This window comes from Miscanthus floridulus, unplaced genomic scaffold, assembly GCF_019320115.1.
Source record: "Miscanthus floridulus cultivar M001 unplaced genomic scaffold, ASM1932011v1 fs_356_2_3, whole genome shotgun sequence".
Classification (NCBI taxonomy): domain Eukaryota; kingdom Viridiplantae; phylum Streptophyta; class Magnoliopsida; order Poales; family Poaceae; genus Miscanthus; species Miscanthus floridulus.
Genome location: NW_027096631.1, coordinates 1 through 25,473, shown reverse-complemented (window position 1 = coordinate 25,473; position 25,473 = coordinate 1). Strand labels below are relative to the sequence as shown.

The 25,473-nt window shown below is 46.8% G+C and overlaps 2 protein-coding genes and 2 pseudogenes across 5 annotated transcripts; 1 reads left to right on the top strand and 3 right to left on the bottom strand.

Moving 5' to 3' along the window:
• Positions 1 to 1,304: 1,304 nt before the first annotated feature.
• Positions 1,305 to 5,305, bottom strand: LOC136531455 (UV-B-induced protein At3g17800, chloroplastic-like; annotated as a pseudogene).
• A 557-nt stretch (positions 5,306 to 5,862) lies between these two features.
• Positions 5,863 to 9,990, bottom strand: LOC136531453 (protein AE7-like; annotated as a pseudogene).
• Positions 9,991 to 10,196: 206 nt separating this feature from the next.
• On the top strand, positions 10,197 to 13,361 carry LOC136531451 (26S proteasome non-ATPase regulatory subunit 13 homolog B-like). 2 transcript variants are annotated; one of them, XM_066524115.1, is made up of 6 exons: positions 10,197 to 10,401; positions 11,512 to 11,834; positions 11,925 to 12,005; positions 12,356 to 12,552; positions 12,623 to 12,722; positions 12,818 to 13,361. In XM_066524115.1, the coding sequence occupies exons 1-6, from the start codon at positions 10,347 to 10,349 to the stop codon at positions 13,001 to 13,003; spliced, it is 942 nt and encodes a 313-aa protein (XP_066380212.1). In that variant the 5' UTR covers positions 10,197 to 10,346; the 3' UTR covers positions 13,004 to 13,361. The 2 variants fall into 2 exon arrangements, with proteins under 2 accessions (XP_066380212.1, XP_066380213.1); XM_066524116.1 differs by having other exon boundaries at positions 10,214 to 10,401; positions 11,388 to 11,834.
• Positions 13,362 to 13,499: 138 nt separating this feature from the next.
• Positions 13,500 to 25,369, bottom strand: LOC136531450 (uncharacterized). Of its 3 annotated transcripts, none has more exons than XM_066524113.1 (11): positions 25,034 to 25,369; positions 23,976 to 24,112; positions 17,933 to 18,082; positions 17,715 to 17,831; positions 16,803 to 17,131; positions 16,583 to 16,693; positions 16,001 to 16,500; positions 14,754 to 14,922; positions 14,195 to 14,434; positions 13,988 to 14,119; positions 13,500 to 13,887 (listed from the first exon to the last, which is right to left on the bottom strand). In XM_066524113.1, the coding sequence occupies exons 2-11, from the start codon at positions 24,106 to 24,108 to the stop codon at positions 13,753 to 13,755; spliced, it is 2,016 nt and encodes a 671-aa protein (XP_066380210.1). In that variant the 5' UTR covers positions 24,109 to 24,112; positions 25,034 to 25,369; the 3' UTR covers positions 13,500 to 13,752. The 3 variants fall into 3 exon arrangements, with proteins under 3 accessions (XP_066380210.1, XP_066380209.1, XP_066380211.1); XM_066524112.1 differs by having other exon boundaries at positions 17,715 to 17,837; positions 25,034 to 25,368; XM_066524114.1 differs by lacking the exons at positions 23,976 to 24,112; positions 25,034 to 25,369 and adding an exon at positions 18,248 to 18,334 and having other exon boundaries at positions 17,715 to 17,837.
• Positions 25,370 to 25,473: the final 104 nt, after the last annotated feature.

Here is a 25,473-nt window from a genome sequence, read left to right as displayed (position 1 = left end):
CGAGCTCGGCACGGCCAGCTCCAGTGGGTGAGTGCGGCATCCCTGTTGTCGAGAGGAGGAAGATGCATGTTGCTGTCTATGACACGTGGGGTCCGCCCAGAAGTGAGAGGAGGAAGATGCATGGAAAAGAAAAAAAGCCGCAACATAATTCATGTGGGCCCCAAATTTGATTTTTTAGATGCCATTTATTAGAAACTCTTGGAGATGACATTCTTTTTTCCTCCCCAAATTTTTTTAGGAGTTGCCAAACTATAAGTTTTTCGGAGAAAAAAAAGTAGAAAACTCTTGGAGATGCTCTTACATTAACACGTTACGAGCACTCTTAAATATATATCTAAAAACTGATTTTCACTAAATTATACCTACGCTGTGAATAGCTCCAGATCTTAAAACCAAACCTGTATGAGACTTCGTATGGATGACTGCACATGCAAACACTCACGAGAGAGGGCATTTTTTTTATACCATGGGGAAAAAAAACAGGTTGCATACGTGTAAAACATATCCAACTGCATGCCAAATGCACAAGTAACACGGTGGTCTGCAGCCAGCTGCCTACCGTCGTCAACACTCAACACCTTCGCCCACGCGCAGCACCCACCGATGCCCGGCCACAGACCTGGGCTTCACAACGTGGGAAGGAACTCTGCGGTCTAGCCAGTGCGCTGCGCCTGCAGCCGCATAGTAATTCTGGTGTGGCTGTGGCAGATCCTGCATGTTCTTTTTTGAGCGCAGATCCTGCATGTTCTGACTTCCGAGAATTCCCGGGCAAACGATCGCCCGCCAGATGTGCACTTGTACTTCCTGCTTCTGCAATTGAAGCAAGTAATGACGCGAGTATAGTCTAGCAGCGGCAAATTAAGAACATGGTCCACAACTGGAAGATGAAGAGGAACAATAGTACCGAGTAGCCATAGCCCATAGCCAGTAAAGGCGAGAACTCAAAGAGCACACTGCGTGCAGTTAGTGGACATGACGGCAAACACAACTGAAGAACCGGGAGATAGTGTTACTGTTACAGTGAACTAGTTGATGGGGAAGATTTAGAACACGGTCCAGTGATTTTGGAAAACATCAACTATTTGTTAATTTTCACTTGCCTGTTAGATTACACTATGGATCAGGTCCACTTCCTTTGATGAAAGTCACAAACCTGTTAGGCATGGTTCATGGACGGTGGTGCTTTGGCTGTTACTGATAGCGAGCAAGAACCATGACTACACTGAGAAACAGATCAGAGATGGATCCTACCCTATCATCATGTACACAAACCATTTCCAAAATTCAAATAAGAAAGGACATATTCAACTGTTGACAAAATGGTATTTCGATTCTACATAACTCTCAGCTTCCCACAGAAGGAACCGAAAGCAACTGCCTCCAAGACCAGATGATTCAGCTCTGTAAATGTGATTGTTATCATTCTACCATCCTTTGCATTGACCTGAACCATCGTCCAATACCTTGATGTCTGGCCGTCCAAACAATGCCTGGGTTTGCTTCTCAATCAGCGAGACGGCTTCCTTTCGATCTGATAGTAGCGTAATCTTTGCAATGTATCAGCATCCAGTTGTGAGACATAAGACTTCAACTTGTTTGGATTTGATTCTTCGTTATCCAAACTTATCTCCTCCCCATCAGGTGTAATCTGTACTAAGGACTCCATATCCCAGAATGGATTAGGTTGTAGGTTTTCAAATACTATCTGCTGCTTGGGGTTTGGTGGGAGAGTCTTCATAGTTTTCTCAAGTTGGAATCTCTCATCCACCCTCTTCAGGAAGTAACCATACATGATGGATGCTGCATACAGCTTTCCAAGATTCAAGTTGCTGATTTCAACAACAGTATCCGGCGGTGCTGCTATCTTTTCTCCCATGATAAGATTGAGATGGTTTTGTATCATCTCAAAAGCAGTCTGCGGAGTGTATGCTTTGCAATTTATCCTCTTGATTAGGCAACGCAGATATGTCACGCACAGGGCCACCCCCCTGGTGATAATGCAGATGTCATAGATATGTCATTATCCATGAACCTACATATAATCCAACAGTAGATAATCTCTTCCTAAGGCATTCTGCCTTTCCTTCTCTTTGACTTCTGTAATTCTCCTGTAGTTCAATTAGCTTATCACCAATTAGTGAATTGTTAAGTGTAATAATTGACTGTGACTGATTATATTTACATGATTCAATGGAGGGTAGAACAATAACATCAAAGCCTTCTGGTCCCAAGCAAGTAACGGCAAGGCTATCATCTGAATCAGTCAATCCAGAATCTACTTAGCTGCACCTTGTTTTCCTCCTATCTCTACTGCCGAAATTGTTTCTGTTCTTTTTAAATTATATATACTGTCTGAACTGTAGCCTTTTGCATACAGAAACCATTTTTTTCAATGTTGTGAGACTAAATGTGTATCATTATTCATGGATAGTTGCCTTGCAGGTTACATCTTAACATAAAACATGGTGAACAAAATAGCAGATATGATGATTGAGTGCTTGCTGCTGATTTGAAGGAGACAGTTCTAAGGAAGTGAAGGAACTTACTTGTAGAGGAGGTCCTGGGGAACTTTTGAGGCTTCTTTCGCTTTGGGCAGCTTTCTCTGATTGAAGGTTTTCAAGTTGCTGATCAACTGTTGCAGGGATAAGGTGAGGGTGTGATTGTAGTATTTGAACCAGAAGCTGACCGCTTGGAGATTCAAATCTAAGTGGAGCAAGCCGTGTGTAGCCATCACCAGATTCTGCTTTTGCTTTAATCTTGAACGTCCTTGTACGGTAATTATGAATCTGGAATCCAGCTTTGGAACGAATGGTACAAGAGAACCCCTGCAGAACAACAAGCCATCATCACTTGACCCAGAATAAATTTTAAAAAAGTGGGATGTAGGTTGCTCGTATATAATACAGCATCATGACATAAACGGAGAATTGCATAGATAAATAGGGAAGGGCAGGCCTGGTGCAGTGGTGAGAGCTGTCTCACTGAGTCACCAGGTCGCGGGTTCGAAGCAGCCTCTCCGCATATTTTGCGGGGGGAAGGCTTGCCTCGGTTTTCCCCTTCCCCAGACCCCACTCATGTGGGAGCCTCCGGCACTGGGTTTGCCCCCCCTCCCCCCCTTGCATAGATAAATAGGGTCTTAATGAACATCTAGGTTCAGTAGAATAGTTCAAGCATAAGAAAGAATAAAATACAATGATTACCATCATATGTTAAGGAAGAGCCACACAACACTGAGAAAATCAACTACACAATGGGCACATCGGCACAACACAACCAACTTCAACAAATGCATCAAAATTTAGTAAAACCAAGTGATTCAAAACATTGATAGTGTAAGTACCATACATGTTTTCACAACTCAAGTCAGAAGGATCAGCATGCTATACCACTACATGATAAGCATCATGAACAGAAAGTCCTCAAAACGGAAATATCAAATGCTAAGATAGCATAGGCCTTTTTATCTATCTTTATGGTCTGAGGAACTTTCAGGGAAGGTTTGTATTCAGTTTTTAGCATTGCAAGACACTGCTATTTTTGTAGATTAAATCGAATTGCATACCAGTGTTAAATAAAGTGCAGATATCTTTTGTATGAATGGACAAAGCACACACGGCACACCAATGTTGGCAAAGTTGTTGCAATAGTGGATGCATCACACGGTAGAGGAACAGCAAACAAAACCTCAAGCAACACTGCCCAGATTGGCACTAACAACAGGTACTCAAAGTTTACTCAATTTAAGTATAGCCAACCATGTTCCCACAAATTATGCTTCAAGCCTTATTCGGCAACCCGATCCACACAAATGCCAGTGGCAAACACATAAGAATTTAGTGAACTGTGAACAAGTGAGCCAAAAAAAAGTTGATATTGTAAGTACTAGACAGATGTTTTTACAACTCTACGAAGGGCTGGTGTGCTAAATCACTACATGGCAATCATCATCAACAGCCAAAATCCTCACAACCCGATCTACACAAACGTCAGTGACGAACACATAAGAATTTAGTGAACAAGTGAGCCAAAAAAATTTGATATTGTAAGTACCAGACAGATGTTTTTACAACTATACAAGGTTTGGCATGCTATATCACTATATGGCAATCATCATGAACAGCCAAAATCCTCACAACAGAAATATCAAATGCTAAGGCAGCCCAGGCCTTTTAATGTATCTATCTTTATGATTTGAGCTACTTTCAGTGACAAGTTCTATATTCAATTTTCAAAGACACTACCATTTGAGTAGGTTAGATAGTTTTGCATATCAGTTTTGAATAAAGTGCGGTGCAGGTATCTTTTCACTGAATGGACAAAGCACACCCAGTAGGCCAGCGCCCTAAACACTGTAGATTGTAGCTCCAGCGCTTTGAAAAAGAATGATTGAGAAGTTGTTGCAACAGTGGATGCATCGTGAGGCAGAGCAACAGCACACAAAACCTCATGCAACACAGACCACAGACCAGATTAGCACCAAGAGCAGCAGCTCAGAGGGTGCTCACTGCTCAATTTGAGTAGTTTCCACAAATTATGCTTCATTCAAACCTTATTCTGCAATCCGATCTATACAAATACAACGTCCAATTCGAGGAACCATACGCCCCTACCAAAACTCTAGCACAAAGAGGATAAATGGATAATATGCTGTTGCAAGGAATATCACACATACATGAAACAGCTAGCTAGTTAACTCACCTAGATGCCAGTACTAGTCTAAGCGCAGCAACCAACAAGTCAGCAGCAGCACATCTGCCGAGGAGCAGTACGCCGGTACCAATACCGTCGGAAGCCAAGCCATACACGCTCGCAATAGCTACTAGAGAGCACCAGTAAGCCCGCCCGACTCACTAGTAGCACGTCGTACAGAATAAGAAATGGCCGGAGGCAGGGGAAAGGGAGGAGCCACCTTGCAGAAGAACCTGCCAGACTCCACGCCGGCGCGCGGCCTGACGCCACATGACGAGGTGGTCGAGGAGGCGGTGGCAGGGGATGGAGAGGCGAGCACGAGCGCCGCTTCGGCCCACGCCGGCATCGCGGCGCGGGAGGGGGACACGGAGGGCTCAGGGCAGCGAGAGCGACGGCCTGGGCTGAGGATCAGAGCAGGTGAGATTCCGTCGGCTGTTTGGGTTCCTGAGATTTTCTCCTCCGCGACAGCGTGCCTACTGAGAACGGGCTGATCTTTGTTTATCGGGAGCGCGTCAGCGCGTGCTCCGCCTCCGCTACCTCTACCTGCTTCCTGCCGCTGGTGTGCGCCGTCCAGGTCCAGGCTCAGTCGGGTGCGCACGGCACGGCACGCCCACGGCCTGCGACGCCGATGCGGCGATGCGATACTTGTGAGTTTGTGACTTGTGAGGCAGCCAGAGCCAGCCGTTTTGCCGTAAGCGTACGGGGCAGTGGCGCACTGAAGAAAAGTTGCCACGACGACACGAGGTTGGGCTGGTGCAATGTGTGCCTGTATGCTGTAGCCAGGGATGCACATGGTTCCGTCTTTCCGTTGGCCTGCTACTGCAAGCATGTCATGCTCATTCGGTGGGCGCTGCTGCAACCTGCAAGCGTATTGTCTTTCGTCGGCCCTGTTCGCTTGAACTTCTTATTAGTTAGAATCTATAGTATTTTTCTCTCACAATAAAACAGCTTCAGCCGGCTTATCAGGTGACTTATGTATCAGCCAAACAGAAGTTCACAGAATGATAGAATCACAGTCCACTGCAATTAAGCCACAGAATTGGCATGATCAGTTGAGCCAAGAAACCAAACTTGAAGGGAAATCGCGATTTTCTTATGCAAACTAAGGTCTAAGGGCATGCTCTACAATTAAAAAAAAACATGCTAGAAACTCGGAAACTAGACATTTCCAAGTAGGAAACAGAAATGAGTAATGCTTTGAGGATTCTAGGACTCTCCTACCAAGTTCAGTTGACTGTGTAGGGTACACAGCCACAAAATGGTGTGACACTGACAACGCTCTGAAAGCTACAGCACAAGATTACATCTCCCTTTGCTCAGGCACAGCAGGGAGGTCACAAGCACCAAAAACGTCCAAAAAGGTAACAATTATAATAACTCATCAAAGGGACAGAGGGGAAAAAAATCAAGCACACGTCCTTTAACAGCCAACGCATTTCGGTACTCGAATGACAGGAGTGGACTCCATTGGCAATAAGCTAGCGTGGCTTCTGAACATGATATAATATTCAGGCCTGAGGCCTCAATCAAATGTTGGTGATAAGCACTCTTCGACCATGTCCAGTAGATTTGGGTTTTCCAATGCAGCCGCAACACGTTCTTTGTCGTTCAGTTGCTTATTCACTGCAACAAAGAAATAATTTATATGATGAGATATTCAGCCAAGCGATTGATGTGGTAACTATTGCAGAAGCTGTAGAACATATACCAGCAGCTTCAGTTGCGTGCGATCCAGGGGCAACCCTTATGTCCACCTATAACAGTTAAGATTCAGATGGTTGTCCAAATTTTCTAACGAGATAACAAACGATAGAGAGAGAGAGAGCGTGCGCACACACAATAGACAAAGAAACAATTTTCCCTAATTTGTTAATGATTAAAAAAACTTCCAGATCTTTCTTATTAGATTGCATTTCCACCTAAAAAATCAAATATTTTCTTATGAAATGTATAGCATATTATGTACATGAGCCACCAATTTTGTAACCATTTTAGTGCCCAAGTTTTATGTGCAACAATGGTATAATCATTTTATAATTCAATCTGAAAGACAGACATTTCAGGCCCATGTACCACCTCTGAAAAAGTAATTAGCAACAAAACTATCCCTTATGATAGCAGTATCCTAACATAAATGCCATGCCTATCACAGATATCAAACCCTGATTGCTCTGGCAAAATAATATTGATAGTGTAAATCGTAACATAAGTACTTTGTCTCAAGCTCTACAATGACAACAAACCTTGTAACGAGGAGGGAGACTCCGTACAAGTTTCACACGTATGCAAAGGCCAATAATAGTTGCCATACTGCAGTGCTCCACTGTTGGGGTGAAAGTAACCCTGATGCAAAGCAAATATGAATCTCAAGAGTGAGCTTCAGTAACAATCCTGAATTGTACATCCAAACCAAGGAGCATAGATATATGAGAACTTACCTGACATGATTACTTTCATCATTGAGTTCAATTGAGTCTTCAGTTACCACATTCAGCTGTTCCAGTGAGTATGGGTGCTCTGGATCCTTTATATCTCTAATGTGATGTAAGAACATTAAGGACCACAACCAAATAGCTAGGATAGAGAGCTCACAGATAAATAGAAAAAACAAGCTTCACTGCATTTATATAAGGGAAATCATTAAGAAGGATATCAAATATTTCCAGCTGGTCTATGGGCTCTGCCGCATTTTCATCTGTGGTCTCTGGTGCCGGTCGAATGCGCCTTTCTTTTTTCTCATGGATTATAGGATTAGCATTAATCAACCCCATAGCCATTTCTATGAAATGCAATGCAGTAACTTTAGATGAGGAAGACAAAATTCCTGAAAGTCGAAACAAATGAAAATGTGTTGGCAACAATATTTTGTTCAAATTGCACAACTAAATTATACCATAAAATATTTATCAAAGAATATTTATTTTGCGGGCTGCACTATGAACTCAACCATTTGTGGCAGCTATGCAAAACAACCGCTTGCTTGCTAAGACGCTGGAGTGCAAACTAGGTCCTTTGAGGTTGTTTACAATCAAATGTCCCCTTGCTTATTGAAAAAAAAAATCATGTTGAGTCGACCAAACATAAAAAAGACTAAAAAAAAACAACAACAGAATTCATCCTAAATTTCAGTTGAATCCCAACACCACCAGGCGCGCAAGTCAATAACTTGGCAAAACACCACCCAACATCCGCAAATGGAACAAGGGGCTTGGAAACACTCACGATATTCCACAGTAGCTTTGCTTCACCCCATCCACTTCTGATTATCCTCATTCAAACAACTCAATAAATGCCAATTCCCGAGACAAAGTACCCTAAGTGGACAGTGGTGTCACCCAACGAAATTGCAGTTAGAAGAGCAACCAAAGAACCTTCCCTCAAACTTGTGAAGCCAGGCAAAAGGGCCCAGCTGAGATAGAAGCTATTATTTCTGCTCTGTACATCAAGAAAATCTCAATTCATGACATGCTACTCCAAGAAAATTCAGAAGATGCTAGAAGGTACTCATACTTGTTTCCAGTTGCAGACCTAGCCAGAAAATATAGGTAGGGCGAACAAGGCACATATGTCAAAGCTAACCAACATTTGGGTTCAGCCAATACCATATATATATGGGTATCATATAACTATTATAGTCTAAACAGTAAATGGATGGTATAGACAAAGATTCAAGTGTTCTCTCACATGAAAAGAACACAGGAATTTTGTTCCATCAACCATATAACTCACCTTACATCGAATGATCAAAACACCAGAAGATAGACAACCTATATTTATTAATTTGAGAAATAAATGTTCGTTTGAAGGTGTTCATTTCATGAATATTTTATTCCTCAAGTAGATAATTAGGGCCCTGTTTGGCAGGATTTCTTGAGGGGCTTCAAGTGTGGTTTCTATGACTTCTTGGATTAAGTTCTTCAAACACTGACTTAAGAAACAGTTTCACTAGAGGAACTCCAGAAGGGAGAAGCCGTTTTTTGTCTTACAAGGATGAAGCCACATAAGCGTGGCTTCTTGACGAGTCTGGATACAAAAAAACCTTACCAAATAGGACCTAAGTGAATATGTAACAAAAAATATTTGAACATGGGGCTTACTAGAGCAGATTCCCCTTCCACTTCTCCCTCATAAACAACAGCATCGGCACTCAGTCAGTAAGTGGGTGTGTGTGTTTGTGTGTGTGTTTGGGTCTCTGTATGACTCCTTTCTCTACTATTAATACAATGATACACAGTTCTCCTGCGTATCCGCGAAAAAAAATAAGGTACTTGGGTCCAAGCAACTCTATGAATTGGTACTAAAGATGCTCTTTAAATCTATAAAATTATGCAATTGGCTGATGAGCAACCTAATTTTGTACCCACCTTTTCCAAGAACCCAACATAATTTGAGTATTCAACAAATAAAAGTTCCAACTAGCAAGTAGCAACTACGGAATGTAGGGATCAGACGTGTTTTCTATACTGTTTCTTTGTAAAGGATGAGATAGCCATATGTGCTGTTGCGCCAGCGCTCGCTGTCGCTGATGCTGGCACCTCTCGGTCCTCACCTCCTAGGCCATGCTCGTGCCCGGCTCCAGTACGCCCACGCAGACCACGCCTGGTGCATGCCCTCAATGAGCCAGCTCGGCAGCTCCCTCTATGCTTTCCCTTTCCCACTCAAAATAGCTGAAGCGGGAGGCCAGAATTCGTGTTCACCAATCGCTGTGGTGGCACTTGAACGTTAAGAAGTGATCGGTGGGAGGTGCTCACACTGGATGACACAAACCGAAAGGGCTGAAGAGAACCGATCTCTCTCCAGCTTGGGCTATTCGCAGTTTGGCCATTGCCATCAGCCAAGTCAAGTTAAATTGGGCTGACCTAATATAATACAGCAATACACCTAGTTCGGCCCAGCGCTCACGCCACGATTTGGGAGAAAAATTGAAGGGGAATCTGTAGCTGTTTCTACTCTGGAGAATTGTACATCAACTAGCCATCTGTTCCTACAGCTAGACAGGAGACAGGAGACAGAAGACAGAGAGGACACTCACGGTCACGGCTCACCTAGGCGGTTCGGCGGATGGCGATTGGCGGGGCGGCTCGGCCTGGAGCTTAAGCCTTGGATGGAGGAGTCACACCGGCGAAGGTCTGGCCGGCCCGTGCGCGTGCGGGGTCGCCGTCCTGGCGTCGCCTCCCAGGAGCGCCAGCAGTCGGTGGAGAACGGGTGAGGGCCGGCCGTCGACTCGATTTCACGCCCTCCTAGCACCGGTGACCTGGCTCCAAACCTAGGACGGCAGCGAGCGAGCGGAGAAGGCGGACGCGTCGGGAAAGACGACTTGGCTGTTTCTCTCTTTCTGGTGCTACTAGTAATCCATTCCAACTTCGCTACAGCCTCTTGTGGGCCTTATGGGCCGTGTTGGGCCTCCTCACATACAAGTATACAAGTGTACACAGGCTCGGTAACGAGCTGCGAGCCCGACCGCGACCGAGCAGATCGATCCATCGTTCTTCGGTTCTTCCAGCTCGTGCAGTGCTCGTCTTCTTGGCCGGGAAGAAAGAAAAGGGGCTTTGGCTGGCGATGGCGGCGGCGATGGAGTTCCTGGAGGCGCAGGGCGCGACCCGGCCGGAGCTCGCGGAGTGGTACGCGGCGCTCGCCGACCTGTACCAGCGAAAGCTATGGCACCAGCTCACCCTCAAGCTGGATCAGTTCCTCGCGGTCGCCGTCGTCCAGGTCCGCATGATTTCATCATTAATGATGTCTCGTTTTGTTTACCTACCCTAGTCGGTTGTCTTCTGGCGTGCAGCGTGCGGCTTGATCTTTTAGGGTTAAACTTTAAAGGGGGCGCATTTTTACTTGTGGCCGTTAGCTTTTAAGTTCAATGCTGTGCGCTGCAGCGCGCGGAGTAGATGGTAATCTCACATGGGTGAGGTGTTTGTGTGGGTTAATTATGTTAAGAGAACACCATCATGCAATACTGTCTATCAGTATAGGTTCGAGTTCGATCATAGGAGCGTGCATACCTAAGTTTGGATTATGTGTAATATGTTTCTACTACACTCCTAGAGTTAAATGCTTGAGTTTTTGTTGCTTTTAGTTTACTACTCCTACTTAACAGATACTCTTGCTTAACTTGCTATGGTTTTGATTGTCTACACACCTATTACATTTCCTATCCTAAGGTGTAAACATGTCACAGCTGTTGTAATGTGATGTATCTTTAATTTATCTCTTGGGCTTAAGAAATAATTACCCATTGTGAATACATACTGGTTGCTTGTGCTCAGAATTTTGGTTGCTAACTCTATTAATCTGTGGAAATTGTGACCCTTTGGAAATTGTTTCTTATGTAAACTAGCTCACTTGTGTCGGTACAGAATCATAGTTCATTGGACTTAATTGTTATTAATATATAATATATATTATGCAATATGGAATGACTTCCCTTCAAGCACCAATTACATATAGTATTATTAGTTAACATTGTGCAAATAGGTAGTTTTCTTCCTGAAAGCAATGGATGAATAAATTTTCAGTTATCACATTGCAATTCACATCTATGTTGTGAAATTATAAAGTACTCTTATCACATTCACATGTAGATTCATACTTCCACAGATACTTCGAGGCCTTTTTATCAACAGTTTGATTGCCCTTTTACTGTCTTTACCACTGCGCTGATCGCTTTGTGTGTGTGTGTGTGTGTGTTTTTCATTCAGGCGGGTGATGCTCTGATTCAGCTTTATAATCATTTCATCTCTGATTTTGAGACAAAGATCAATCTTCTTAAATTTGCTCACTTCACAGTCGTAGTTTCACGCCAGTATTTGGACAAGGATGCAGGTATAAACTATCTTGAAGGCGTAATTTCAAAACTGCGTGATACCCCGGAATCGCGGATTGAAGAGCCCATTCTGTATGTAAAGATGCAGATAGCAGCATTTCTTCTTGAGAAAGGGAATCAAAAGGATTGTAAGAAGCTGCTAGAAGAGGGCAAAACCACTTTGGACAGCATGGTTGATGTTGATCCTTCTGTGCATGGTACCTATTACTGGGTGTGTTCTCAGTATCATAAGTCCCGTCAAGACTACTCAGAATTCTACAAAAGTGCTCTTCTTTATCTTGCATATACAACAGTCGAGTCACTTTCAGAACCATTCAAACAGGTTTTACATATTACTCCCTGCTTATATTTTGATACCAATAGATTGGGCTTATTCTTACAGTTTCTGATAGGGTTTATATATGAGTTTCAGAACCTGGCATTTGACCTCTCACTTGCTGCTTTATTGGGTGAAAACATTTACAACTTCGGGGAGCTACTTGCCCATCCGATCGTAAGTACAAGTTTTGCACTCGATTGTTCGTGATGTCTTCTTTAGAACTGAGTCCTTGATTTTGAATTGTCTTGTCTAGGACTTTAATTTTGTCCATACGGAAGATTTTAGAATGCCATTGCTATAATCAAATGCAAATTTGCTAAGCTGGATCAATGTGTTTTTCTTATATATGGCATATGAATCATTGACTTCACTTGACATGAAAATACAGCCTGATAAATAAACTTTGCTGTATTCATGAACCAAACTCGTGGCCATACCTAACAGCTTGCATAGTCAAATTTATCTTCACTATAGTGCAATTGCTTTGAGAATTCGAACTGATTTCCATTGTTGACATCATGTAGATCCATAGCCTTTTGGGAACTCAGGCTGAGTGGATATTTCATATGTTGCAAGCTTTCAACTCTGGGAATCTAGCCTTGTACCAAGAAATCTGCAAAGCTCATAACACCGCTTTGAGTGCACAGCTTGCATTGGTGCAAAACGAGATGAATCTTATTGAAAAGATCAACATTCTTTGCTTGATGGAAATCATTTTCAGGTAATTCTCGTGGTCATCTGGTGCTATCATGAGCGAAGCTTAGTTCAGTAACAGCTTTGTCTACTTGCAGTCGATCATCTGAAAACCGCACGATCCCAATGCGGGATATAGCAGAACAGACCAAGCTCTCTGTTGAAGATGTGGAGTATCTACTAATGAAGTGCCTCTCTGTAAGACCTACCCTCCAAAAACCGTGCTTGGCCCTTTTTGTTCTTGTGGCAGTATCATCATGGTCTTTTGACATTACTATGTTTTTTTTCTTCAGGCTCGTCTTATAGAAGCCATAATTGATCAGGTCGATGGAGTTGTCCATGTTTCATGGGTTCAACCAAGGGTGTTGGGCATAGACCAAGTGAAATCCTTGCGTGACCGCTTGGATACATGGATTGGGAAGGTCAATACGACCTTGCTTTCTGTTGAAGCTGAGACACCAGATTTGGTATCTTCGTGATGTTCTACTCCTCTCGAAGGATCACTGTGATATAATCTGATGTGAACGAAGTCATTAGATATTTATCGGGTTGTCCCCCTGTAACGATTGCTGTAACAGTGTAACCTCGTTGCTTCAGTTTTACAGTGTACATTCTTATGGAACCGTTGCTTCGCAGAATGCTTCAGCTGACTCTTAGCTTAAGGTGCGATCTTTTTTTTTTTTAACAATAAGACACCGAACCGAAACAAGCATTCAGCCATTCACCTACGTCTACGCTCGACGATTAAGTGGTCTCAAATCACAAGGAATCAGCATAAATGACTTAAGATTTCGAGGGAATTCCATAGCACTTCTCCAAAAGCCAAGGATTAGAAATCAAAACTTAAACTGTAACCATCTTACATACATCTCAATACAATGAGAATGGCGATATCCAAATGCTAAACAAAATTTGCCAACATCGTGTTGCTAGTGTCCACTACTATATATATCCATATGAACCATAACGAATCAGTGGTCACAAATCACACTAGTCAGCATATATGACTTCCAGCATTTTCAAGGAATCCATAGCATTTTTGCAAAAGACGGGGGTTAGAACACAACTCAGCTGTGACTACTATCCTACACCTATATCTCAATACAATGGAATGGCGATAAGCAACTGCTAAACAAAATTTGCCAGCACCATGTTGCCGGGGCCTAGTACATAGAGTATAACTGTAAGAACAAGGATTTGGTTCAGATTTGAGAAGAGTGTGGGCCTTCTAGTTCTGATCTTGGACAATTATCTGATTAACCACGCCAACAGCAATCGTGCGCCCAGATGACCTCAAGTATGCCCTCCCAAGAGCACGGCTCTTAGAGAATTCCTGAACACAGACAGCTCCATCTAGTGTGACCTGAAAAATTGCAAGAAAAACAGTACACTGGTATGTGAAATGTATGATCGTTGGGTAGTCTAAAAGAAAGCCATTCACAGTGATCCATTTCATTTATTACCTGTATAAGAGCATTCTGCTTGGATTTAAGAAATCGAGGTGCCGATTTACTTGGTTTGCCAGTCTTGTCAAGTAATGCAATGATTTTTGTTACTCTTGCGGCCTCCTTCACATGATGTATGTGAAATTCCACCTAGGTCCAGTCATCCAGAACATTGTTATGATATGCTGGTAAAAGCTAATCAAGCAGAATTTGTCATAATTTTACCTGAGAGCCAACAAGAATAGGAGTAGTGATGTCCAGGACTAGAACCTTCAGCTCCAAGTGGTTAGCTACAGCCACAGGGAAACCAGGGTGGCAAAGAACCCCGCCAGGTATTAGTTGACTTCCATCAATACCCTGTAAACAAATCGCCACATTATCACCAGCTCTTGCTATGGTGCATGAATTGGAGTCCCGCTCAATGGTTTTCACAGTCGCCTCTTGCCCAGAAGGTAGAACTAACACCTGCAACAGGAAATAAAGGATGTCACAGAAAAATATAAGCATCACCATATAATTCACGACCATTCAACTGAACAGTAAAGAAAGAATGGGAAAGGAAAAAATTTCCCCAGGACATTATTAAACAACTTAGATGCAGATAAATTCCCGTATCTTGATACTGAAAGGTCAAGGATTAGCATCACATGGCCAAGATCATGGTTTTAAACTTTTAATAAATATACTGGAACCTTATCCACTTCATATCAAATTCTCAATGCAATAGTGGATCATTTAATCATTTAACGCGTCTGCAGGGAAGAGAAGCTCCATAGGAACATACCTTAGAACCATTTTGAATGGCTCCAGTTTCCAATTTTCCATAAGCTGCCCATTGTCCTGTTGACTGAGACTTTATAACATCACAGATTGGAAGAATCAAGGGCTTCAAAACATCCCGAGAAGGAAGCTGCAGGGAATCTATAGCATCCAAGAGGCAAAACCCTTGATACCTAACAGGATATCTCCATTTTAGATACACAAAAGAAACAGCATACTCCTAATCACATAGAAACCCTTCGTGGCCAACAAAAAAAAAATATAACATTCTTCCCATACATGTTCAAGGTCCACACTCTCAAATTTGACCAAATAGGCGCTGTGAAAATATACATGTGATGATTGAAAAAGGCTACTGAGTAGTAGAAACCAATTTTTTTATTAAAAAACAACATTGAACATTTAACTGCAGGCATAGTTCATTTAAGAGTAGTGAGAAGCTGTTCTCCAAAACATTGACAGGTTTTAGTATGAAATTAACCAAACAACATTAACATGAAAATCCATAGCAGCATAGCTGTTCACAACCATTTGCTCCAAATATGGATAAGCAAATTGCCAGCAAACTACAGTCTCTTTTACTTGTAGTTAAAGAGATGGACAATCTCCAAACACTTCCACCTTTTTCCTGATTACATGTAGAAAAAATATATATACAGCGTTCAATTCTCTCCAGACAACATCAGTCGTCATTTGATATATGTAGTTCAACTTCTTAAATTTAATTACTTAGATCAAAATGATGAAAGTGACATGTAGATATGTCTTGAAAAACAAATGACAATATTACATATTTACATTTATAACCAATATATTACAATGGAATTCAGCATCACAGTTCACACTTTAGAGATTGTATTGATGCTCAAAACGACATTGACCGAAGCGAGTATAACTACTGTTAGTGATAATCGCCTAAGATAGTTTCATGCAAGGCAGCAAGAGGAACTATTATACATTGCTATACAGTCCAGACGATGTCTATTTTGGACTGTGGTAGTATTAGAGATATGAGCACCACAAAACATGTATACGCTGAAGCAATTTTTACAACACTATTCAATCCATGAGATGATATAGATTTAAGATCCATTTGCAACAATAGGTTTGAACTTTGAAGCGCCTTCTAAACAGAAAGGAACGATAAGTCATAAATTTCAGACTACTCGTAGGAGGTCATAAGCTAGACAACCTCATCATTGTAATGTAATTATCGACATGGAACAAAAGTTCACCTGATATCGAACTTACCACAAGGTTAAACGAGCATCTGAAGGAGCATTGATCAAATTTTGGTTTTCTACAACACTAAGAGGAATCCAGGTAATAGCTGAGTCCTTGAAGTTGCATGACCGCAGGAAACTACCAAGTTGTAGTTTGATGAAATCAAACCTTTCTTTTGCATACACAACAGCATCCATCTTGTTGACTGCGACAACAAGCTGTTCGACACCAAAGCTTCTAACAAGCTGAGCATGCTCTTTAGTCTGGCCAACACCTTTTCCTCCTTCACCGTCCATGCCAGCTTCAAAAGAACCAGTGGAAGCATCGACGACAAGAATAGCTGCATCAGCTTGTGTTGCACCAGATATCATATTTGGCACAAAATCTTTGTGGCCAGGTGAGTCAAGTAAAACTACACGGAATTTCTTAGTCTCCAAATAAGCCACAGCCACAGTCATTGTCACACCCCGTTCCCTTTCTTCACTGCTCTCATCCATGGCCCATGCAAAAGCAAATGACCCCTTCCCCTAAAAAAATGCAATATAAAACAGACAGTTATTACACACATTAAGAAATAGAGTGGCTTATATGAAAGAGGGACCAACATACTTTCTCTTTCGACTCCTTTTCATTCTTGTGCATAACTTTTTTTGATATCCTTCCTAAGAGATGCAGTAATCTCCCAGATAGTGTCGACTTCCCAGAATCAACATGACCAACCTGCCCACATTGTTCAAAGTCACTTCCCTTCAGACATCGTACATGTAGAAGAACAACAATGCCAAATAATAGATACTGTATTTACAACAGAAGTTGGGTGATGACCTACTATTGCAAGGTTTAGTTGGCTCAGCACCCCTGACTCCGGATCAGCTAACATCCACTTCTCAGGCTTATACTCTTCAGACAAACAAGGTTTTGTAACATTCACATTGTTGTTGTCTACATTTAGCTGGCCTAGGTCAGAAGAGAGTTTCTGGATCACATTGTCATTCTGTGAAGAACTGCTAGCCCCGCCACTCTGGTTACCCTTCGGCTGAAAACCATCGGAAGCCAACAGAGCTATCCTTTCCACAGGTACTTCAGAAAGTACAGGTGTTTTCTTCTTTTTTTCAGCACCTAGTGAGCTTCCAGCAGATGTTAACTGCATGGAATTGGCTGTTGAGATGCACAAAACAATTAGAATTGAGGAAACAGGAAAAAAGATAACTACCTGTTAATAGAATATGCAGCATATCAACTTTAGTTTCGCACATCAATCAATCTTAATACAAGAACACCTCAATTCAGAAAGCGTGCCAAGCAAGATATTGACTGCAAAGCCATTGAACAAGCAAACCATTTCTTTAGTGTATATAGACAATGTTTAGCAATTAGCATCCAAAAATACTTACGGATAGCCCAATGCTATGGACTGCAATAGCAACAAAGGTCTTCAACTAGATTGGGATTGACAGAAAAAAAAAAGTCCACAAAGCCATGGGAACATCAAACGTCGGTCCGTAGTGGGAAAAAAGAAAACCAAGATCCTTTTCGGCACATACGAGAAGCAAATGTGCATGGTTATACTGCTAGTCATTATTTTTCCCTTCCATTTTTCCTATTTATTTGGATGATTAGGAAGAAGCAACCAACTCGATAGTACATGCCAACTGAGTTCTTAGTTAGACATATGAACAATCTAATAATCTATACAAATGATGCAAATTTGTATCAATAATACATTTATCATAAGACATACTAGCATGCTTTCTCGCAGAATCACCATCAGAATCCAGAGAACGAATCTTCACTGGCGTCCTGGCAGAATTGGTTTTTGACACAGCAGATGTCCTTGGCTCACTTGACACTGCAACGGCTGCATCTGACAGAACAATGATAACATGTAAGGAAACATTACGATTCCTTGTATACTTATAAACAGAATCAGAATTGTTGAAGCATGTGTGACTCTGATACCTTTTAACAGACCATCCTTCGCAGATTTGACAAAGGTCTCACGGAAAACCCCACACATCTCACAGTACACCATGCTTTCATGATTACTGAACGTGCACATGGAACATGTCCAATGAACCGGCACTGTACTTGAGGACTTCTTCAATGATTCTATGAAAGATATTGGCAACAAATATTAGAGATCAATGAGCCATATACTCATATTACAGTCCATTGGGTTGTACTAGCAGAGAAACTCCTCAAAACTAAACCATGCAATAAGGACATAAAGTGCAACACATGTAAAGCATAGACGTTTGAAGATCCAAAGGATACCAATCAAATCAATTAGCTGGATGACGCCAAAAAATCATTTCCGTAGCTCAGGATGTTAAAAACAATACTATGCATGTTCACCACATGCCCACAATCCGGCAAACAATCAGCAGCGATACCTGCTAGAAGAGTGGTGTCATGTACGGTAAGTCGTACACCAGGCGCAGGCGCGCGCGTGATGTTCGGCGGGCAGCTGAACGTGCGGCCAGAGAGCAAGCCGAGCATGCAGCAGCGCATGGCGCCGGCCAGCCACAGATAGCAAGTGGCTAAGTTTAGGAAGGTAGCAATTTGTCAGGCTAGAGAATTAAGGAGCTTGCTCCATTTGTGTTGGCCGATGGCCTTATATTTCCATGTACTCAGCACTATTGGAATTAATCAAGAATCAAGTTATCTCCTACCTCTCTCTCTTCCCTAAGCCTGCGGTTGGGAGGAATAACCCCACCGGAGAAGACGGCCGAAGGCTACGAGTTGCGTAGCCGAGGTCCGGCGAGTCAAGGGTTCGACGCTCTTGACAGCGTGGTATCACGAGTCCGGCGATCTTCGCCTCACGCAGTCCTGCCCACCAGTCCACCAGCCACACTACCATCCCAAACCGCATCCACCACCAGTTCCGCCCCCTCCATCAACATGTCAGAGCCCACCCTCGCCGACGTCATGGAAATGATGAAGACCATGCAGGCCGACATCGCCCGGCTAAAGGAGAAGTCCGAATCGGAGTCCTCCAGCGGCGGCCACCCCGAGCGTCCTCGCGACTTCGATCGCCCGCCAAAGTTCCAGAAGTGGGAATTTCCGCGGTTTGATGGCAAGACCGATCCTCTCCTCTTCATCAACAAATGCGAGTCGTATTTTCGCCAACAGCGCACGTTGGCAGAGGAGCAAGTGGGGATGGCCTCGTACAACCTCGAGGGCATCGCACAACAGTGGTACATGCAACTCCAGGACGACGAGGGCACTCCGTCGTGGCGCCGATTCAAGGAGCTGCTCGACCTGCGTTTCGGGCCAACCCTCCGTTCCGCGCCACTCTTCGAGCTCGCCGAGTGTCGCCGTACCGGCACGGTTGAGGAGTACTCCAACCGATTCCAGGAGCTCCTCCCACGAGCAGGCCGGCTGGATGAGGCGCAACGCGTCCAACTTTACACCGGCGGGCTGCTGCAGCCGCTCAGCGACGCGGTGCGGATCCTCAACCCCGGTACCCTCAACCACGCTATGAGCCTGGCGCGGCAGGTGGAGCAGATGGAGATCGCCAAACTCCAAGCGCAGGCCAAGCCAGGGGCGCGCGGCCTTCTACCGCCTCCGCCGCCCCGACCAGCGTTCCAAGCACTGCCGGCTCAGCCGGCCCCGTTGGCGCTGCCTGCGCCGCCGGTGGGTGCAGCACCGGCCCGTGGCGCGGGCCCCAGGCGCCTGTCCCCCGAGGAGATGGCTGATCGGCGCCGTCAAGGCCTGTGTTTTAACTGTAACGAGAAGTATTCTCGTGGCCACAACCGTTTTTGCAGGCGCATTTTCTTCATGGATGGAGTGGAGATCGATACGGCCGACGATGCAGCGGACACAGGAGGAGCCGACTCCGACGCTCCCTGTTTCTCCCTGCAGGCCGTGGCCGGAGTTGCGCCGGCGGACACCATGCAGATCACCGTCACCCTTGGGCCGGCCTCCCTGGTGGCGCTGCTCGACTCGGGGAGCACCCACAACTTCATCTCGGCGACGGCAGCGCACCAGTCGGGCATCCCCATCCAGCGCCGACCCCGCCTCACAGCCATGGTGGCCAACGGCGAACGGATCACCTGCGCCGGCGTCCTTCGCAACGCGCCGCTCCACGTCGAGGGCGAGCCCTACCCGGCCGATCTCTTCGTCATGCCATTGGCCGGGTACGACGTCGTCCTCGGCACACGCTGGCTCGGGGCCCTGGGACCGATCGTGTGGGACCTAACCAGTCGCCGCATGACGTTCCAGCGCCCGGGGCGCTGCATCTCGTGGACAGGCACGCCCAGCGCCACGGTACCAGCAGTGCGCACCATGACAGGGGGGGACGCGCTCCTGGAGGCCCTCCTGGACTCGTTTGGGGGGCTCTTCGCGGCTCCTACAGGCCTGCCCCCCAAGCGCGCCCACGACCATCGCATCCTCCTCAAGCCCGACGCGTCGCCTGTGGCTGTCCGTCCGTACCGCTACCCGGCTGCCCACAAGGACGAGCTGGAGCGGCAATGCACCGCGATGATCGACCAGGGGATCGTGCGCCGCAGCGACTCCTCGTTCTCGTCGCCGGTCCTCCTGGTGAAGAAGCCCGATGGCTCCTGGCGTTTCTGCATCGACTACAGAGCCCTGAACGCCCTCACCATCAAGGACGCGTTCCCGATACCAGTGGTGGAGGAGCTGCTCGACGAGCTCCACGGCGCCAAGTTCTTCACCAAGCTTGATCTTCGGTCGGGCTACCACCAGGTGCGGATGCGGCCTGAGGACGTGCACAAGACCGCGTTCCGCACCCACGACGGCTTGTACGAGTTCCTCGTCATGGCGTTCGGGCTCTGCAACGCCCCCGCTACGTTCCAGGCGCTGATGAACGACGTGCTCCGGCCGTTCCTCCGACGGTTCGTCCTAGTATTTTTTGATGACATATTAATTTACAGCAAGACATGGGCAGACCACCTCCGCCATCTACGGGCCGTCCTCGACGAACTGCAACGCCATCAGCTATTCGTCAAGCGCTCGAAGTGCTCGTTCGGCGCGCCATCCGTCGCCTACCTCGGCCACATCATCTCAGCCGCCGGGGTAGCCATGGACCCGGCCAAGGTGGCTGCCATTCACGACTGGCCGCCGCCTCGCTCGGTTCGGGCTGTTCGGGGCTTCCTCGGCCTCGCCGGGTACTACCGCCGCTTCGTCCACAACTACGGCACGGTGGCTGCCCCCTTGACGGCCCTCCTAAAGAAGGATGGCTTCGCCTGGGATGACGCGGCCATGGCGGCCTTTGGGGCGCTCAAGGCAGCCGTGTCGTCTGCTCCCGTCCTCGCCATGCCTGACTTCAGCAAGCTGTTCGTGGTTGAGTGCGACGCGTCCTCCACAGGTTTCGGCGCGGTGCTTGTCCAGGAGGGGCACCCGGTCGCCTTCTTCAGCCGGCCGATCGCGCCCCGACATCGCGCGCTCGCCGCCTACGAGCGCGAACTCATCGGCTTGGTACAGGCCGTCCGGCACTGGAGGCCGTACCTGTGGGGACGGCACTTCATCGTCAAGACTGATCATTTCAGTCTCAAGTACCTCCTCGACCAGCGACTGGCCACGATACCCCAACATCATTGGGTTGGCAAGCTTCTGGGCTTCGATTTTGAGGTGGAGTACCGCTCGGGCGCCACGAACACCGTCGCAGACGCACTGTCCAGACGGGACACCGAGGAGGGCGCGCTGCTGGCCATCTCAGCGCCCCGCTTCGACTTCGTCGAGCGTCTACGGCAAGCACAGGCGACCGACCCGGCTCTTGTCGCCATCTACGACGAAATCCGCGCCGGCACGCGTACAGCACCGTGGTCCATTGTGGGCGGGATGGTCGCCATGGAGGGGCGCCTCTACATCCCGGCCTCTTCGCCACTGCTGCAGGAGATCGTGGCTGCTGTTCATGATGATGGCCACGAAGGCGTCCTCCGCACCCTCCATCGCCTACGGCGAGATTTCCATTTCCCCAACATGCGTCGTGTTGTGCAGGATTTCGTCAGGGCGTGCGGCACGTGCCAAAAGTTCAAGTCCGACCACCTACGGCCGGCTGGTCTGCTACAGCCCTTGCCGATCCCATCAGGGGTCTGGTCGGACATCAGCATCGACTTCATCGAAGCTCTGCCCCGCATCCACGGCAAGACCGTCATCCTCACCGTCGTCGACCGCTTCAGCAAGTACTGCCACTTCATTCCGCTGGCACACCCGTACACGGCGGAGTCGGTGGCGCACGCGTTCTTCGCCGAGGTGGTGCGGCTGCACGGCGTTCCGCAGTCCATCGTCTCGGACCGCGACCCTGTCTTCACGTCGGCATTCTGGACAGAACTGATGGCGCTCACGGGCACCAAGCTGTTCATGTCCTCCGCCTTCCACCCGCAAACCGACGGCCAATCAGAGGCAGCCAACCGCGTCATCGCCATGTACCTTCGCTGCTTCACCGGCGATCGGCCCCGGCAGTGGCTCCGGTGGCTTCCTTGGGCGGAGTACACCTACAACACCGCATACCAGTCTTCGCTTCGGGAGACGCCGTTCCGGGTGGTCTACGGCCGTGATCCGCCGTCCATCAGGTCCTACGAGCCGGGAGACGCGCGCGTGCCCGCGGTGGCACAGGAGATGGAGGACCGAAAGGCCTTCCTCGACGACGTCCGCTTCCGTCTTCACCAGGCGCAGGAATCCCAGAAACGTTCCTATGATCAGCATCACCGGCAGGTCACCTACCAAGTCGGTGACTGGGCCCTACTTCGCCTCCGACAACGGCCTTCGGCAACACTGCCCCGATCGTCCGCCGGCAAGCTCAAGCCCCGCTACGTCGGCCCCTACCGCGTTGAGGAGGTCATCAACGACGTGGCCGTACGGCTGCAGCTCCCGGCCGGTGCCAGAATTCACGACGTCTTCCATGTGGGCGTCCTTAAGAAGTTCGTGGGAGCGCCACCGGCTGATCCACCGGTGCTGCCGGCCACACTCAATGGCGCGGTGGTGTCTGCGCCTGCTCGTGTCCTGGCAGGTCGTCTAGCTCGCGGCGTTCAACAAGTCCTGGTCCAGTGGCAAGATGAGCCGGCGTCGTCTGCAACCTGGGAGGATTTCGATGACTTCAAAGCCAGCTTCCCAATGTTCCAGCTCGAGGACGAGCTGGCTTTCGAGGCCGGGAGAGATGTCATGTACGGTAAGTCGTACACCAGGCGCAGGCGCGCGCGTGATGTTCGGCGGGCAGCTGAACGTGCGGCCAGAGAGCAAGCCGAGCATGCAGCAGCGCATGGCGCCGGCCAGCCACAGATAGCAAGTGGCTAAGTTTAGGAAGGTAGCAATTTGTCAGGCTAGAGAATTAAGGAGCTTGCTCCATTTGTGTTGGCCGATGGCCTTATATTTCCATGTACTCAGCACTATTGGAATTAATCAAGAATCAAGTTATCTCCTACCTCTCTCTCTTCCCTAAGCCTGCGGTTGGGAGGAATAACCCCACCGGAGAAGACGGCCGAAGGCTACGAGTTGCGTAGCCGAGGTCCGGCGAGTCAAGGGTTCGACGCTCTTGACAAGTGGTAACCTGCTAAGCCCCATACATTTTCATACTGCACAAGGTTTTTGTTTAAATTTTGACTGCTGACTCGATGTGTGAAAATTGACCTCAGAATGCAAATATGCATGATGCCTTCAGGCAACGAATATGCAACACAACATCTCCATAGCACAGCATAAGAGGATGCAAATTTTGCATGTAATAAATCACTGTTTCAATTTCACATACAGAATGCTACATCTACAATAAAACTGGGCACAATTACATGCAACCCACATCAAGCAGTTGAGCCTATCAGCAGTTGGTGACCAAAATAGGCAGTAGAAATTAATGCAAGACAACGAAATAAACACTAATCAGCTGGGCAGCCATTGATTTGAGCAATAGAACAGCTGTTGTGAAAAAATAGGCACATTTCCGATTGTCTCAATCAGACTATAAAGCAGCTCTAGTAACCATTGCCACCTCTTTAGAGATGATATATTGATATGGATAAAGCCAGAAGATTCAGAAGTATACCTTTCCCCATGTTAACAGGATGGTTGTTGCCATATTCGGTTTCATCATACTCATCATAGTCATCATCATCATACTCATCATAGTCATCGTACTCATCATCGTAGTCGGGTCCAGATACAACCTTGCGAGGCATTTTCCTGGCATAAGGAGATTCCAACAAGGAAAGCACTGTGATCCATGCACATGGCTAGTAAAGTCAAAATCAGGAATGGCTCAACTCAATAAATTCCTATAATCCCATCCACAACAAAATAGCCAGTTGCCAGTGGCATATGCAGTACCAAATGCGGCACCAGAACAGAGGGGTTCCTAATGACATACTCGGTAAGACTAACATAAGCTTCGGCTCCAACCAATTGTCATCCCTAACCCAGCCGCACATCCATACTTAATAGATGCAATTGAAATTCGCAGTTTGAAAAAGCCTAGCAATCTGATGCCAAAGCAAGTAGCTAACTCAATTGCCTAATATAACGTCTCTCAGCTCACCCACAATCTAGCAAATATTTCATGCTAATAGTTGGCAAGATTTTCTTTCCCCAAACAAACTGAGAAGTACATCATCAAGTTCATGTCTCTGTCTCCAGAAAATACACAATTCTACTCACAAATTACAGCGCATCAAACAGAGCAAGCTATAGAGATTCCAGAGAACGAGAGACAGATGATAACTCACCGCGTATCTAATCTACTTACTTCGCACCCACAAAAATTCAGTCCTCTCTGCAGCCGTATCTACAGCTGCTGCACTACACCCACTCCCTCCTCTCCCCAAGTCCCTAAACCCTAATGCTGCTTTCGCATCGAACGGCGTCGCTGCCTCCCCGGACTGTACCAGTACCACCCGCCCAGCCCGCTACTGCCGCGTACAATCACTGAGGTTCCGGAGTCGACTGCAACTGACAACCGCGCGCGCCCACGAATGTGAGAACAGACAGATTGGGGCACCCTCATAACTGAAGCGGAAGCGGAAGCGGAAGCGCAGCAGCCCCAGACCCAAAAGCGCAGCGGAAAATGCCAGAAAACCATTGGTTGAGACGGGGAGAGAGCCGGTGTACCTCGACGCCGGCTAGATGTGATCGGGGGCTTAGGCTTGAACTCTCTCGCCGCTCTCCGGAGCTCGCTTCTCTGGACTGGAGTCGCGAGGAGATTGAGGATCGTGTCGGGGAACGGCCGGTTGGGGCAAGTCGAGCAGGCGCGGCCGCGGCTCGGCGCGGTATGGGAGAAGAAGGGGAGAAGCGAAGGAAACGGGAGGCGACGGGACTTCTTCGGCTGCGTGGGCCAACTTGTTGGCGGTTCTTACATGGGCCTTGGGCCGACCGACCCTATTTAATCTTGTTTCGCGTGTCTCGTGTCTCCACCGCCGCCAAGGGAGAAGGAAAGAGATGGAGCGCGAATGCGCGATGCAGAGCAGATGCGGAAGAAAAAGCGGAGGAGTATCGCCGTCGGCGCAGATCCGTGACGCTTCCTCACCTGTCGAATGTCGACCGGCTCATCC